General features: G+C 32.2%; 1 protein-coding gene across 3 annotated transcripts in view; it reads right to left on the bottom strand.

Moving 5' to 3' along the window:
• Nucleotides 1-18,146, bottom strand: part of LOC143059516 (triple functional domain protein-like) — a 243,653-nt gene that overhangs the window by 134,071 nt on the left and 91,436 nt on the right. For all 3 annotated transcript variants that reach the window (XM_076233031.1, XM_076233027.1, XM_076233030.1), the window contains exons 25-30: nt 4,479-4,594; nt 3,546-3,668; nt 2,681-2,863; nt 2,134-2,255; nt 1,763-1,829; nt 833-936 (exon numbers count right to left, since the gene is read on the bottom strand). In XM_076233031.1, coding sequence (XP_076089146.1) covers nt 833-936; nt 1,763-1,829; nt 2,134-2,255; nt 2,681-2,863; nt 3,546-3,668; nt 4,479-4,594 — 715 coding nt within the window. The remainder of the gene's footprint in view (nt 1-832; nt 937-1,762; nt 1,830-2,133; nt 2,256-2,680; nt 2,864-3,545; nt 3,669-4,478; nt 4,595-18,146) is intronic.

The raw sequence follows: 18,146 nt of genomic DNA, 5'->3' as shown, positions 1-18,146 counted from the left end.
GAAAAGATAAAGAAAATGTTTCTATTGCATTAACAGGGTGAAATTGAAATTAAGCATATGTGATAATTTCTACTAAATATATATGTAGATTCTAACACTGCAACAAGTGTATTGCGATATTTCTCCACTTGAGAGAGTTAAATTTTATAATTTAAAGCGCGAGGCTTGCCGAGCTCTTTAAAATAATAAAATTTAACTGTTGAGAGTGGAGAAATATCATAATACACGAGTTATAGTGTTGGAATCTGTTTCTTTAATGCTTTTTATCGTTCTTTTTCAAAGATTTTCAGAAACTTGTGTTCTTTATATGCAACGTCATTAGGCATTGTCACCTTTTTACATGACGTCACAATAGGAAAATTCAGAAGAAAACAAAACATTAAGACGTCATAATCAAATTTCGACTAATCATTTGCCGAGAACAGATTTTTCACTAGTGAGGACAAATATTTTTCTCACACCGCTCAGTAAATGTATAAATAGTACAAAAATTAGAGAAAGTATAATGATTATCTAATAAACGTATTTACACTTTTGTCTTTTAGCTGAACTTTTGTCTCTGAATTTAACCCAAGATCTGTGTCCGAATAACCATAAGCTTCTGATGCCAAGCTACAATCTCTTTTCAATAATGATTTTAAATATTTTAAATTATGATGTAAAAATTTACTGCAATTTGTGTGAATTTAATCTATAGCAGACAAATTGTATACTGTTTTAAATCTTTCTTTGTTGAGGCTAAATGTTCAACTGTAGAACCTAATCATGATTCCTATAAAATTTGTGGTTATCTCTTTAAAGTTCTACTATTTCTTTCACGAGTACCACTTACTTGTTATGGAATTCATATATCTCTTCAATATTACCGAACACCACTTTCTGTCTGCTCCAGATACCAGGTGGACAGCTCTGTTCTGACATGGCATTTATATAACACTGAAAGTCAAAACAGCTCTATTCAGTATGCTAATAACATCAAACTCCAAGGTAAATTCAAAATGGGGTAAAACAAACAAAATCAAACATGAGAATTTATCAACCAACAGAACCAAATGAAAAAAAACACATATTCCTGACTAAGTTCATCTTGTTGTACAGGCTGTATAGCCATTCAAGGTCATTAAAACTTCCATTTGTTGTATAGGCATTTTCTTTGGAAAATGCTGGGTAAACCTGGTTTAGTAGTTTATAGCTAAACCTTTTCTTATGACAGTTATTTATAGTTCTGTTAAATTATCAAATTGGGCAGGCAACCAAAACAGACATGATAGTTTGAAGTGACAATAATTGGGATTCAGTAGACATGAGACATATATTAAACTAATTAATGAACTAATTTGACATTAAAAGATACAGTTATTTTTTTTCAATTTCAGACTTTTTATAAGGATTTCCCTCATTATGCCAAGGAGGACGTGCACAAAGGGTCGTTTTTTTTTTCTTCTAAAAAAGTTGAATTATCAAAAAAATGTTTTAACTATAGAGCCCTATAATTGAAATGATTGGTCAAAATTTAAACTGTCAGGCCTTTCTTAGATTTTAAATTCAGCCAATGCCATTGTTTTCATTTTCTTTTTTTATTTGCCTGGACAAAAAGTGATTGATTGATTTATTGGTGATTGTTTTACACAGCAGAAAAAAAGAAGACTTTATATATCAGATTATACCCAAAAACAAATAAATATATATACCAGATTTTATCTAATACAAGATTACAATCTTAACATGATGTCTGCAGCAACTTCTAATTCCTAGTACTTACTTTAACACAAGTTTCTAAATCTTTCACATAGGTTCTCTCTGTCTGTAGTAACTCTGCCATTATAAATCTGAAAGTATATGGTTAATATAGTGCATTGTCAATTATCATTAGAAATACTAATTTTTAGATGTAGGAAATGTTCCAATACGAAAATAGGTCATTTCCATGTGACTCTGAACTTAGGCAAACTTTCTAAAATCTGATTTTGAAAAAGTATATCTGTTTTTAGATACAAATGTGAGAAAGAGAAGGAAATTTTAATGTTTAGTATGGTGTTATATTTCTAGGAATTAAGCTCTTATTTTTTAGCATGATCTTTTTCTTCTGTATAATTTGAACCTCATAAGCGATAATTCAAATCAATCTCTTACTCTCTTCGTCTGGCAGATTTTCTTTTTTCTTCTGTCAATTCTTTAGGTGTATGATGTAATACTTTATCTTCAATAGAAGAATCACTATGTCTTTGATCATCTTTCTTTTCTTCTTTTTGAACCTGGATAAAATATTCAAATATTTACATAAAATGAAATCACACAGTAGAAATTTGTTGCTTGTTCATTCAATTTCTTTCTTACCTCCCTTTGACCAATCAATACATATAAAAAATCTACTTCAATGTTTAACAAGCAAACAGTGTTCTTTGTTTTTGCGCTTGGTATGATCTCTTTTAGAAAGCCCTCCAATGACAATTGTTTGTACTTTCCAAAGAATTTCAAGTCCGTCTGACAAGGTTGACCCTTGAGAAAGTTTTGTCCACATAAAGACCTTTTTTTTTGGTTATAGCTCTCTGTTTTAATATTTGTGTTTTGTTATTTTGTTATTTTTTTGGCTCTATGCTTTCAGAATGAAGATCAATGCATCCAAAATGAGATTCAAATGCAGTAAATTTAAAAATAAAACATGAACGCAACTACTCACCTCTTCCTTAACACCAAGTTTAGCCTCTAGTTTATGTCTGTATTTGTCCAGCCGTACAGAGAAATCTTTGTACCTCTTGTCCACAGCATCACACCACTGTCGTATACTATTGGCATGGATGTTACCTTTAGCCATAAAACTGTCAGCCAATGATAGGAGCAGACGGACACTTTCTCTTGTTTCCTACAATGAACAAATAAGTTATATTCATCTCCAATATATATTTCACACAAAATATAAAATTAAATTATCTTCTTGTGATACATTTGCTGTTTCACCAGAGATAAAATAAAATAATTTTGTTTTTACTTCATAACCTTTTTTTTTTGGGTATAAATTCAACTTAAAATCCCTAATCTTCTGTTTAGAGTAGTTTTTTATAATAAAAATTTAGCACTACAGGTTCTGTCTGAATTTATTATGAGAGTTGAATTTTTGTAAGTATTTGCACACCCTAAATCTTTGTAGACCTGCAGTACTGCACATGTATTATCATTAAAGTAAAATCATGTTTTTTTAAAATGTTAGATACATCTGAATTTCCTTCATATTGTTCTTTCTTTCTGTACATATACACATAAAAAATAAGATATGTGATGTGATTGGCAATAAGGCAACTCTCTGAAGAAGACCAAATAACACAGAAATTAACAACTATCAGTTACTGAATGGCCTTCAACAAGGAGCAAAGCTCTTTTTCCTATCTCAATCTTATGAAATACATTGCTGTAACATTCCATACTTTTTTTTACAATTTAAACAAACTGTCTTACAAGGTTGTGATAAGAATGCAATATTGGGCACATAATTTCAAAACAATTTTAATGACAATATACAACAGCAAATTCTTTCTTTAGATTCTGACCTTAGCACGACTACGGAAGTCATAATACTCTTTCCGTAGAGCTTCAGTCTCCTGCTGACTGTTACCCACATGTTGATGTGAAGCAAGGTAGGCTTCACCATAATCTTTAATCCAGTCTAAAGCCTGAAATAAAAGACAAAAATATACATTTATACATTTCTCCTGTTCACTAAATAATTGGTCTGATTTGATAGAAAAATTACTGGTCCAACTCAAACACCAATTCAACTAGACTTTTGCTAGATCTGACTAATCTTCTGAATGACTGCTTAAACTTTGCAATTTGAATGCAGTATTTTCAAAGTTGAAATGAACAATAATAATTTCTCTTGTCAAGGACCTTGAGAAAAAGGGGGATTAACTTTAAATGGGTGTATTAACAAATTAATAGAGGCTGAATGACATGAAGTACGATAAACCATGTATCTAAAAGCTTTCCCGACAACACTTCTTGTTTGTAAACTTTTAACAATTCAGAGATGTTTTAGAGGTACCTGTTAGTAGTAGGACAAAAGAGGCACCAGAAGGAAAGGCATCTTATTCCAAAATATACCTTAATCCAATAAATTAATTTCTTTCTTTAACAGGTTTTTAAATTTTTTTTTAGAGGAGCTTTAGAGGAGATAAGAGAATAATATTACAATAAATATAGAGAAAATTAAAACTTTGATCAAGTTGAATGTTAACAATTGCAAACAATTTTTAGGACAATTTGTCCTTTATCACAATACTGTGCATTCATTATTATTCGTTGAATACAATTTGTGTGGATTTCATGAGTACTGAGGGGATCCACAAATTAACTGTTGAAGGAATTACAAATGTTCTAAAGAATTTATGCAGACTTTGCCATACCAAAAATTGAAAATATTGAATATCAACAAAAATGCAAGTTTTTTTTAAGTGTTAGAAGATATCAATTCCTATATATACCTGTTTGGCACTTTGTTCAAATAATACATATTGATGGCACTGTTCTAACTTCTTTTTCTTCACAGTCCAGTATTCTAGGACTAAGTTCTCTTGTTGAAGCAGCTGATCTAGGGTAGCTACAACAAACAGAAATAAACCAATTAAGATAAAATTATTTAAATTTAAAATTTGAGAATAACATAGAAATTCATCAGTTTTACAAAACTTAATGTGTATTTTTATTTTTAACAGTGTCAAAATTTAGGATTAACCAATAGTTAATTTTTGTATATGATATACATTTTATATATGTTATCTACATAAAATTGAGAATGGAAATCAGGAATTTGTCAGAGAGACAACAACCTCTAATTGTAAACTTTGCAGGTTGGAATAAACAGACCCTTTTTCAAATTTCAATCTTTACACTTTGAGTTTAATGTTTATTTGATATTGACAATGATAAGCAAATATCTATTTTGTCTGGCCTATTGCTTAACGCAAAAGTACTTTGGTAAATTTTTAAAACCAAGTCAACAGATTGAATGAGTTCTATTTATAAAACCTTGCTTAACGCAAAGTCAATCAGATAGGTATTTAAACCAGGTAAACCCATTGAAATAATTCTATAAATAAAAATCATGCTTAACGCAAAAGATCAATACATTTGTTCAAAGCCTTACAAAATGACTATATAGAATCTAGAATTAGAAAATTTTTCATTTCTGGATAGAATTTTAAGAGTATATACAGTCTCAATACATTTTAAGGTAAGCTATACTCTTTATAGACATTTACAATTTGAAATTAAAGAAGATGTGGAAAATGAGTAAACATGATCATATAAGGGTGCAACCAAGCCTTCTTAAATTCTGTTCATGCAGGTATAATTCCAATGCAATGACCATTCAGGCAATTTTTCATAGATCCTACACTAGCGATTCTAGAAAGTATATCTCTCTCATTCAAATCATTGCTCCCCCCTTTTTTTTTCCTTTCTAAGTTTTTAAAAAAAATGGCAAGGGTGGTATGTCATACATAAAACTTTTTCAAACTAGTACAAAATGTAGTAACAATCTTGACTCATCATATAATCTGGGAATTGCTGAAAGACATACTGAATTTGTATCAGCTTTTAAAAATATTTTATTGAAAAGGAGTAGGTAATGACTCAATTTGGCCTCAAATTTCAGTTTCATCTGACGAAATATTTTGACCAGTTTTTAAATACTTGAGTGTCTACATCACTTGATTGAATTAGTTTTTGAGAAAGATTTTAACTGATTTAGTCATTAAAATCGATCCGATTCAAGCTGAAAAATGAAAAATCTCTCAAATATGCCAAAAAACGTCACTTTTCAGATGGTTTATGTCAAAAATGAAAGTGGCTCATCCGTGTTTATCCACAACCTTTATATATGTTATGTATTATCATCAAATACAACTTACATTTTAATATTAAGGATGAACACGAATGCGGCCACTTTCGTTTTACACGGAAAACCGTCTAAAATTTAACTAAAATGATAGAATTTTGAAGAATTCAGTAGTTAAGCATGACTTAATGGTGCTACAACCCGATATATGTGCATTGTATTGTCAAAAATAGCCCATATTTATGTAGTAGAAGTATTCAACTGTACAATAAATAACTTAAAGTTTACATTTTAATAATTTTGTAAAACTGTTATATTTTCGGGCCAAAAAGGGGTCTTACCGGACCTACTCCTTTGTGTTCCTCTGGCTATGGTTTACATGTATACTTTTAAGTAAACCTTACGACATAGAGACCGAAAATCTAGTGTCTATTTGCTCTGGCCTAACTACTTATTTTAAATATGATTCAGTGAAATTCTTTAACTAGGTCAACATATTGATTAATAGTTCTATAAATATATTTTTTGCTTAATGCAAAACCGGAAGGTTGCTTCATTGATCATATTCTAAAAATAAATTCTTGCTTAACGCAAAAGATCAAAGTGTACAAAGCCTTTCAAAAAGACTTTATCAAATCTGGAAACAGAGGATTATTAATTTCTGAAAAGAACTTTTAAAGTATACAGTTTGAATTGATAAAGGTTAGACATATTCTTTATTGACACATTTCCATATTAGTCCGGCAGCTTTGTGAAAAATTGTGCACATCCTGTTACAAGCATGACATTTGGCATAGACCTTCCTCAACTATTACTCTTTAATTACAGATAGGGAGGCATTTGAAAAACTAGAGGCTCTAAAGAGCCTGTGTCGCTCACCTTGGTCTATGTGAATATTAAACAAAGGAAGCAGATTGAAAATTGACTACAAAGGTCAATAACTCCTACAGGGGTCAATTGACCATTTCGTTCAAGTTGACTTATTTGTAGATCTTACTTTGCTGAACATTATTACTGTTTACAGTTTACCTATATCTATAATAATATTCAATATAATAACCAAAAACAGCAAAATTTCCTTAAAATTACCAATTCAGGGGCCGCAACCCAAAAACAGGTTGTCCAATTCATCTGAAAATTTCAGGGCAGATAGATCTTGACCTGATTAACAATTTTACTTCATGTCAGATTTTCTCTAAATTATTTGGTTTTTGAGTTATAAGCCAAAAACTGCATTTTACCCCTATGTTCTATTTTTAGCCGTGGCGGCCATCTTGGTTTGATGGCCAGGTCATCGGACACATTTTTTAAACAAGAAACCCCAAAGATGATTGCGGCCAAGTTTGGATCAATTTGGCACAGCAGTTTCAGAGAAGAAGATTTTAGTAAAAGATATATAAAATTTACGAAAAATGGTTAAAAATTGACTTTAAAGGGCAATAACTCCTAAAGAGGTCAACTGACCATTTTGGTCATGTTGACTTATTTGTAAATCTGACCTTGCTGAACATTATTGCTGTTTACAGTTTACCTATATCTATAATAATATTCAATATAATAACCAAAAACAGCAAAATTTCCTTAAAATTACCAATTCAGGGGCCGCAACCCAAAAACAGGTTGTCCAATTCATCTGAAAATTTCAGGGCAGATAGATCTTAGCCTGATTAACAATTTTACTCATGTCAGATTTGCTCTATATGCTTTGGTTTTTGAGTTATAAGCCAAAAACTGCATTTTACCCCTATGTTCTATTTATAGCCATGGCGGTCATCTTGGTTAGTTGGCGGGGTCACCGGACACAATTTTTAAACTAGATACCCCAATGATGATTGTGGCCAAGTTTCAAATTATTTGGCCCAGCAGTTTCAGAGGAGAAGATTTTTCTAAAAGATTACTAAGATTTACGAAAAATGGTTAAAAATTGACTATAAAGGGCAATAACTCCTAAAGTGGTCAACTGATCATTTTGGTCATGTTGACTTATTTGTAGATCTTACTTTGCTGAACATTATTGCTTTTTACAGTTTATCTCTATCTAAAATAATATTCAAGATAATAACCAAAAACAACAAAATTTCCTTAAAATTACCAATTCAGGGGCAGCAACCTAACAACGGAATGTCAGATTCATCTGAAAATTTCAGGGCAGATAGATCTTTACCTGATTAACAATATTACCCCATGTCAGATTTGCCCTAAATGCTTTGGTTTTTGAGTTATAAGCCAAAAACTGCATTTTACCCCTATGTTCTATTTATAGCCATGGCGGCCATCTTGGTTAGTTGGCGGGGTCACCGGACACAATTTTTAAACTAGATACCCCAATGATGATTGTGGCCAAGTTTGGTTAAATTTGGCCTAGTAGTTTCAGAGGAGAAGATTTTTGTAAAAGTTAACGCAGGACGACGACGGACGACGACGATGGACGACGCCGGACGCCGGACGCCAAGTGATGAGAAAAGCTCACTTGGCCCTTCGGGCCAGGTGAGCTAAAAATGTCTCACTTCCGGTAAAATCCAAAATGGCGGACGTCATACTTAAATCAGACCAATATCGAGGGCTAGCGTGTAAAAATGTCCTATTATCATGCTACTATCAAATTATTTGGTACAGACCTTTGTGTTTTACTACTTTTGGATAAATTAAATAGATTAGATGTCTTCAGAACCCCCACTTTCGGTTAAAATCCAATATGGCGGCCATTGTACTTAAATAAGCTTATTTTTTAGGGAGGGTAATTGAAATGTGTTTTAACGTATTGCTAGTATCATTACATTGTGTATGAACCTCTCTTTGGTGCTTCTGATGGAGACAATGTATAAGAATTATGTCTTAAAAACTCTTACTTCCGGAAGTATCCAAAATGGCGTACAGAGAAATATCAATTTTTTATTCAAATTTTCAACTTTTTTCAAAATGTAAAGAAAGTGATTTTATTTTGTGCTGGTCATTAAAACTTTTGGCTTAAAGTTATCTTCAAAACCACTTATTCTAGCATGTTGTAAATATTTAGATATAAAGTTGACCCTTCCGGTTAAAAATATGACGTAAATTTCAAAGATGAGTCCTCAATCTATTTATTCGATGTAGAGTTTTGGATAGATTGATTTAAACAAAATAAAATTACTATAGTACTAAAAAATATTTAAAATTTCTACTATTTGGCTAAGAATACATGCTTGTTCACAGTCACCACAACATGCACACAAGGCAGTGCACGGGAGACCCGATTTTACACATTAAAAATAACCGCAGCATCCTTTCTTACATCCATAATGTACAAGCTTCTGAAAAAATGATGAGGTCTCAGAAAGAGTTTTTTTTAAAAGGGACCCTCTTTGTCCCTTCGCAATCCATTAGTGACAAGACTAGGAAGCATAAGAGTCAATCCAAAGCTCGTCTCACTAAACACCTGCATTAGTATATTACACGTTTTACATGCTTGAAAAGACTAGAACAAGTCGTGGGAAAAGCCTCACTTATAAAGAGCTTTCCATTTTGTGCAAAAATTGACTTTCTTGCTTTGTTAATCATGTTAGATCTGATAAGTTTGTGCGATCTTACAGTACAACCCCGGTGATTTAGGCTGACCAATCATCATTCTTTATGTTAAAGTCACATCTTCAAATACCATCAATGTCTCCCACGCAGTCTTTTTTTTCCTTTTCAAGCAAAGAGAGAACAGTATGACAACCCGTCATAAGGTATGGGTCAGAAATAAAAGTGTGTGATCACTCATTGCCTAGTGCATTTGAAAGGCCATTGATAGATATTAATCCAAAGATTTTTGCCTCCCCAAATGCAATCCATAGTTCGTCTACCCCTATGTCACGGAATAGCGAAATAGTATTGACAGCATCATCAGTGACTGGTAATCATGACTCATTTAAGTGCGTGTTTCACTGCATCAGACACAAGCACCATGATTTAAGTGTCAGTCTCTTTATGTGAACATGGTGCTACATTTAAAATACATCACGTGGTGAATAAGATAGAATATCCTGAGCATTTGTTGCCATACTCATCAAAGACTTCATCCACTCTTGTTACAGTCTCAATTTAAGGTATTTTATTTAGGTAAGGACATAAACACCTTGAAACTGTAACAATAGTGGATGTAGTGTTGGATGTGAACATAGACAATACTGGTAGTTTGAAAGCTGCTAAAAGAAGCAAGGGCAACATTTAGGGGAAAGGGAATACACAGACGAACCCAGGATTAAAAACAATCTCAAAATTGGGAAAGTTTTCTGAGAGATGATGACAGTAAGAAAGAACTTTTAAGTTTTCATTCACAAGAGATTGCTCAATACAATTTTTAGTACAAGGTAGTTGAAGCAACAAATGCTCAGGATGTTCAGTGTTATGCACCACTTGACGATGTTTCAAGTTTAGCACCATGTTTACACGAAGAGACTGACACTAGAATCAAGATAGATGTGTCTGATGCAGTGAAACATAGACTTAACTGAGTCATGACTCAAACAGTCGATACTGATGTCATTGCTGTTTCGCTATTCCGTGACATAGGGGCAGACAATTTTGGTTTGCATTTGAAAGGAGAAAAGTATAAGATATATATCAATCAATGACCTTTAAAATGCACTAGGCATTTAAAGGTAACACGTTTGCTGGAAAAGGAACTGCGTTGGTGACATTAATGGAGTTTGAAGATGTGACTTTAGCATTTAGAATGATGATTGACCAGCCAACATCACCATATGATTTTGATGTTTAATGTCATTGAAAACGATACGTGGTTTTGTTGGAAGATCGGGAAAAAAAGAAACAGATTAGGTTAACAAGGCAAGAAAATATGTGTTTTTGCAGAATTTATGGATGTGAGAAACAATACCACAGTCTTTGTAAATGTTGGAAATTAGCTCTCCGATTGTGAATTGCGGCCTACTGAGTATGCTGATTGGGTATTATGTCCTTACCTAAATAAAATACCTTGAAATTGATATACGAGTGGATGAAGTCTTGGATGCGTATGGTAGTTATAGCAACAAATGGTCAGGATATTCTATCTTATCCACCACGTAATGTATTTTAAGTTCAGCACCAAGTTCACATTTAGAGGCAGACACTAAAATCATGGTGCATGTGTCTGATGCAGTGAAACACGCACTTAAACGAGTCATGATTCAAACAGTCGTTAATGATGATGCTGTCACTACTGTTTTGCTATTCCGTGACATAGGGGTAGACGAACTATGGATTGTGTTTGGGAGGGCAAAAGACTTTGGATTAATATCTATCAATGGCCTTTCAAATGCACTAGGCAATAAGTGATCTGAGTGATCTGAAACACTTATTGTTATTCATGTCTTTACATGTAATGATATGGTTCTCTCTTTGCTTGAAAGGGGGAAAAAGACTATGTGGGAGACATTGAATTGCATTTGAAGATGTGACTTTAACAAAAAGAATGATGATTAATCAGACTAAATCACCGGGGTTTTACTGTAAGATCGCACAAACTTAACAGATGGGTATAACATGGTTAACGAAGCAAGAAAATAACTATTTGCGCAACAGGGACGGCTTTTTGAGGCTATTCCCTCAACTTGGTCTAGTCTTTTCCAGCATGTAAATCATGCAATATACTTAGGTAGGTGTTTAGGGAGACGAGCTTGGGGTTGGCTCTGATGCTACCCACTCCAGGCGGGGACAAAGAGGATAACTTTTGAAAAACTCTTTTTGAGGCCTCATCATTTTGTCAAAAGCTTATACATTGTGGATGTAAGAAAGTACTATAGTGATTTTATTTTGTTTTAATCAATCTATCCAAAACTCTACATTGAAGAAATAGACTGAGGACTCATCTTTGAAATTTACGTCATATATTTAACCAGAAGTGTCAACTTTATATCTAAATATTTACAACATGCTAGAATAAATGGTTTTGAATATAACTTTAAGCCAAAAGTTTAATGACCAGCACAAAATAAACTCATTTTGAAAAAATGAAAATTTGAATAAAAAATTAATATTTCTCTGTCCGCCATTTTGGATATTACCGGAAGTAAGAGTTTTTAAGACATAATTCTTATACATTGTCTCCATCAGAAGCACCAAAGAGAGGTTCATACACAATGTAATGATACTAGCAATACGTTAAACACATTTCAGTTACACTCCCTAAAAAATAAGCTTATTTAAGTACAATGTCAGTCATATTGGATTTAAACTGGAAGTGGTGTTTCTGAAGACATCTAATCTATTTAATTTATCCAAAAGTAGAAAAAAAACAAATGTCTGTACCAAATATTATGATAGTAGCATGATAATAACACATTTTTACACACTAGCCTTCGATATTGGGCTGATTTATGTATGACGTCCGCCATTTTGAATTTTACAGGAAGTGAGACATTTTTTTTCAAATGCCTCCCTATCTCAAATAAAAGAGTAATAGTTGAGGAAGGTCTATGCCAAATTTCATGCTTGTAACAGGATGTGACAAATTCGTCTGAAATATGCTTGTAGCCGCCGGACTATATTAACTAAAGGAGATTGAGCTGTTTAGGTTATATTTCAAATTACAGTATTGATTTACAGAAATTTGAATCTTAACAAGAAATTCAAGTGAAAATCAGTTGTCTTTTTAAAATTGATACATGTATTTACTTGGAAGAATAAATTATAAATTGGAGAAATTTCTTGGCTTAAAATGAAATTTTTCAGTCAAATCTGCTATAATTGACATTTCTATTTCATAGCAATTCTGTCTTCATGTCTTGTTGGGTTACCATCTTTTTGTCCTGCTGTTCAAGCTGATACTAATTTTAACCTGATTTTAAAGGTTACCTTTTTATAAGGTAACTTTTTTTCTGGTCATAATAGTGAATTTATATCTGATGAGGCAGTGAAAAGGGGGGGGGGGTATTTGGTTCCTAATTATTATTCCTATGGTATGATTACTTTAATAGCACAGATTAATTGACTCTATCAAATTCAATTCTAAAATGAGAAACACAATATGTGTGAGTGATATTTGGTTCTAAAAGAGGATATAGGTATTTTCTATTGTATGATGCCTGAACATAGATTATGACACAATCAAATTCATAAATGAGTAACACAATTTGAGTTATTGTTGGGCAACATATAGTTTTCTGCAGCGCTTTTTGAAAGTGGTGATGCTCACTTTTAATTTTTTTTTAAATTTTTTTTTTAATCAAGAGATCTTTCAGGTCTCCACAATTATACCATTTTCACATTTTGGCATCTGTGGATTTTTCAAATATGAAAGTTACTGCACTAGACTTCATTTATGGATAGCTGAAGTTTAATATAGCCCTCATAGATTGTGTAATGTATGAATTATGAGCTGTTTTCTGTATGGCATACTGTAATATTATATCCTTTCATTCCTTGATAGAAAATAATTGCAATTTTTTACTAATTTTTGTCACAAACTGTGATTTTCTGAAAAAATGAGGCAAACAACTGATTTTTATTTGATCATTTGATAGGTTTAAAGATGTCAATAGTTTCAGAAAAAGTACAACTTAAAGGGATTGAAATTCTAGTTTGAACCACATTTTTGGGGAATATGTGACATTTCCATGCCCTTTTTTTCAATATTGTAGGGTAATAAAATTCAGAATGTTGCCATATGGATACACATGAAAATTGATATATTTCAATTTTATAACTTTTGAAAATCAAATCTATGGAAGATACTAATTTGATATGACACAAACAGTTGGCTAACTGTATTAGAATGTCAGTGATAGAACATGATTAAAAATTTTGTGGTTCAATTTTAGTTTCATTTTTTATAACTGTGGAGTGCTACCTCCATTTTGTTCAAGGACTTCATTAGATTTAAGTTAAAACTCAAGCTCTTTCCGCATGCAATTATGCCTAAATTATACTGAATAAAGCTAACAATTGAATGAAAGACTTGCACAGAAGAGCCAATTTCATTTTTCTTAAATAAAGAAATACTTGTAAACAAGAATGTGTACTCAGTACACAAATGCCCCACTCGCACTATCATTTTCTATGTTCATTGGACCGCGAAATTGGAGTAAAATCTCTAATTTGGCATTACAATTAGAAAGATCATATCATAGGGAACATGTGTACCAAGTTTGAAGTCTATTGGACTTCAACTTCATCAAAAACTACCTTGACTAAAAACTTTAACCTGAAGCGGGACAGACAGATGGACGGACGGACAGACAGACGAACGAACGGACACACAGACCAGAAAACATAATGCCCCTCTACTATTGTAGGTGGGGCATAAAAAAACGATGTACTGGACTTTTGATTAGAAGAGAAAGAATTGAATCTGTAATATTAATTGAGACATAAAAATGTAAAATTTAGAAAACGGGAGGATTTAGAGAGAGCCCAGTCCTCCACTTATGGGGGTTTGATTACGATTAATCCAGACTTTTTACCACTTCCACTACAAATTTTGTTCTGATAAGGGGACTACAGGCCTCCCTTTTTCAGAATCCTTGATCCGCATCTGGTAAATAATGTGAAATTCACATCACAACTTGATGAGTTGAGATTGACACACATATACATATGAAAGGGGTAAACAATTTTTAAAGGACTTAAACCATCACTTATTGGCAACTTTAGTCAATTACAAAACACAACAACATAATAGATTTCTGATTCAAAAAACATTTTTCAAGATTTTTTGGGGATGAGTGCTCGAAAAGTTGCACTACTTATATTTATTTTGTGTGATCTTCAAAAACAAACCAGAAAGTGACAAATATTACAAGTCAAAATTTCTTTGTTTATTATAACTTTAGAACCACGTATATTTACTTTTTTAAACAGCCAATGTATAGTGTAATTTTTTTGTCTTTTAATGAGTTAGGCTAATTTACTGTTTTCAGATTTCTATTCTTTGTTCCAAAAGGTAGCCAGTGTTAATTAAAATGAAAAAATATGTGTGTAGCCATTTAATCATTTTTGATCTTCATCTTAACACACACAGTTAGATTAAAAAAAATTAACCACATTTCAAAAGAAATTTGATTTTTTATTCTTCATAATTTTAGAAGACATAAGGGTCGAGACCACCATTGTCTTCCCTTGATTTTCGTTGTTCACGAATATAGTCCCTAGTGCTGACAGTGGGTTACTTGCCATTAATTTTTATACCCCTTCCAAATTTATTTCTCCATTTTTAATGCCTCAAATTGCAAGTAGGGGGGTGAAATTACACTGTAAAAAAATTTGGGTCCAGAATTTTAAAGGAAAGTAGTGATTTGGTCCAGCTGAAAAAGGTTGAAATTAAGCACTTCAGAAGCTGTCAAAAGATTTCAAGACGCCCTAAACATAAAATTGTCCATATTTTGAGTTAGAGACGATGAAGTTTTCTGTAATTTTGATACAATTTGTCCCAAAAGTAGTACAACACACTGTAAAAGTTTCTTTGAGAAAGCAGCAGGTGGGATTTTTTTTATTTTCATTTATGTTCTAAAAGAAATGCACTACGAAATAATTGTGTTCTCGGACCATAATATTTACCACAGTGAATGTATCGTTATTCAAAGTCAAATAATTGAATAATGATTCTAATATTGTAACCATAATGCCATAATAATTAGAAATTTAATCATGCAACTTTCTTAATATTTTCATTATAACTGCAAATTCAGTTATGTGTCAATATTTCATTTCAGAAGAATGAACTACATGACCTATGAGTTTAAGCCACCTTAAAATTGACACATGCTGAGAGATAACACAATGAGTTTTGATTTTCAAAGAAGAGTGCGCTCTTTTAGTGCATTTTCTCCATATGGTATCTCCAGAAAATATCAAGAAAATATATTAGATGAGTATCAGCATGCCTGGGAAGTCTCTTCATATAAAGATTGTGAATCTGTAATTAGATCATGTGAACAGAAGTTAATTAAACTTGATAAAAAAACACTGGTAGACTATTTGGAGCAATTTGTTATAAAACAATTTCATTCAAGGAGATTTAGTTTTTTTATCGAAATCGAACAAAAAGAAAACAAGTATACATCATGGACATGTTTACTCCACTTGCTTCATGTATTCTGCATACCTGGTCAGAAAGAGAAAATTAAAGTAGTCCAGGTTGAGCTAAATGAAATGCTGCAATACTGTAAAGAAGAGAGATTTGATATATTTGAAAGATACCTATCCCAACGACTAAAAGTTAAGTCAAGCTTAACAGAAATTGATTTGTTAACTGACCAGATAGATCCTCACAATGAATTCCTGTTGAAATTATGTTACTGGGATATATTCTGTGCTAAAAGAAACAATGAATGTTGTAAAGAATTTCTCCAACAAAATGTTGATTATTTAGTCTCTAACATAGAAAGAAGTTTTCAAGTGGAAAACTTAGAGGAAGAAAATATAATATATATTTCTTGCACAATGCTACTGTGTCTTTTAAATTGGAACATATGTAAAACACAAAACCCAGTTATCCTTCAAAATAGGGAAGCACAAGCGTCTTCATCAGTAGCCTTAGTAGATGATACATCAGTAAACTACTCATGCACAGCACACAGAGTAAGTAATTTACTGCAAATAGTTTGGTCTAAAGATGATGTATCCACAGTATTCAACAACTACATTAACAAAATGTCTGCAATGAAAACAGATTTAACAGAGGATTACTTTTGTACTGATAAAATAGGGCCATATTTTGAATTTATTTCAAAACTTTGTTACTGGGATTACCTGTGCATTAAAAATGATTATAAAAGATGTAATGAATTTCTTAGAAGAAATGCTGATTTGTTTGTATCACAGATTGAAGAAGTTGTTCATGGGGATAAAACAAAAACAAAACATAAATCCTGCGAGGTACTTTTGTGTCTGCTGAACTGGAACATCTGTGATCAGAAATCAACATTAACCCAATCAAAAATCCAGAACAGCGAAATACTAGCACCACCTTCATTCCAATCTGAAGAAGAAGGCACAACAAAAAACCCATGTACAGTGTACAAGGTACTGCAAAAGCTATTATCAACTCTCTCTGAAGATAAAATATTAACAGCATTCAATGACTACCTTGAACTAATGAATACAATGAAATCAGAAATAACAGAAGTTGACTTTTGCAATGGTAAGATAGATCCATATCATGAATTTTTGTTGAAACTTTGTTACTGTGAGAAACTGTGGTATGAAAATTATGAGGTTAAAACTTACAGGGAATTTCTAAGAATAAATGCAGCTTTGTTTGTATCACAGATTGAAGAAGTTGTTCATGGGAATAAAACAAAAACAATATATATATCCTGCAAGGTACTTTTGTGTCTGCTGAACTGGAACATCTGTGATCAGAAATCAACAGTAACCCAATCAAAAATCCAGAACAGCGAAATACAAAAATCATGCTCATTCCAATCTGAAAAAGAAGGCACAACAAAAAATTCATGTACAGTGTACAAGGTAAGATTTGTACTGGAAAACTTGTTATCAACTCTGGCAGAAGATGATATCTCTCAAGTATTCAATGATTACATTGATCAAATGTATGCAATACAATCAGAAATAACTCCAGATGGCTTGTGTATTGGGGTAGCAGTATTACATCATGAATACAAGTTGAAACTTTGCTACTGGAGGACAATTTGCAGGGAAAATGACAATGAAGCTTATAAAAAGTTCATCCATCTGTATCCTGAGTTTTTAGTATCATATATAGAAGAAGTTGTAGTTGGGCAACATGAAACAAGAAATAAAATTTCTTCCTGCAAGGCACTACTGTGTATTTTGAACTGGAACATTTGTCATCAGAAAACATCAACCCCATTGAATTTTCAAGACTGCTCATTTACATCAGAAGTTAAAAAATCTACTAAATACCAAAACACAGTTTACAAAGTATGGAGTATACTGCAAAAGCTATTATCAACTCTCTCTGAAGATAAAATATTAACAGCATTCAATGACTACCTTGAACTAATGAATACAATGAAATCAGAAATAACAGAAGTTGACTTTTGCAATGGTAAGATAGATCCATATCATGAATTTTTGTTGAAACTTTGTTACTGTGAGAAACTGTGGTATGAAAATTATGAGGTTGAAACTTACAGGGAATTTCTAAGAATAAATGCAGCTTTGTTTGTATCACAGATTGAAGAAGTTGTTCATGGGAATAAAACAAAAACAATATATATATCCTGCAAGGTACTTTTGTGTCTGCTGAACTGGAACATCTGTGATCAGAAATCAACATTAACCCAATCAAAAATCCAGAACAGCGAAATACTAGCACCACCTTCATTCCAATCTGAAGAAGAAGGCACAACAAAAAACCCATGTACAG

Source organism: Mytilus galloprovincialis, chromosome 14, assembly GCF_965363235.1.
Source record: "Mytilus galloprovincialis chromosome 14, xbMytGall1.hap1.1, whole genome shotgun sequence".
Taxonomy (NCBI): Eukaryota; Metazoa; Mollusca; class Bivalvia; order Mytilida; family Mytilidae; genus Mytilus; species Mytilus galloprovincialis.
The sequence above is the reverse complement of the archived record's forward strand: the minus strand, read 5'-3'. Positions and strand labels throughout refer to the sequence as shown.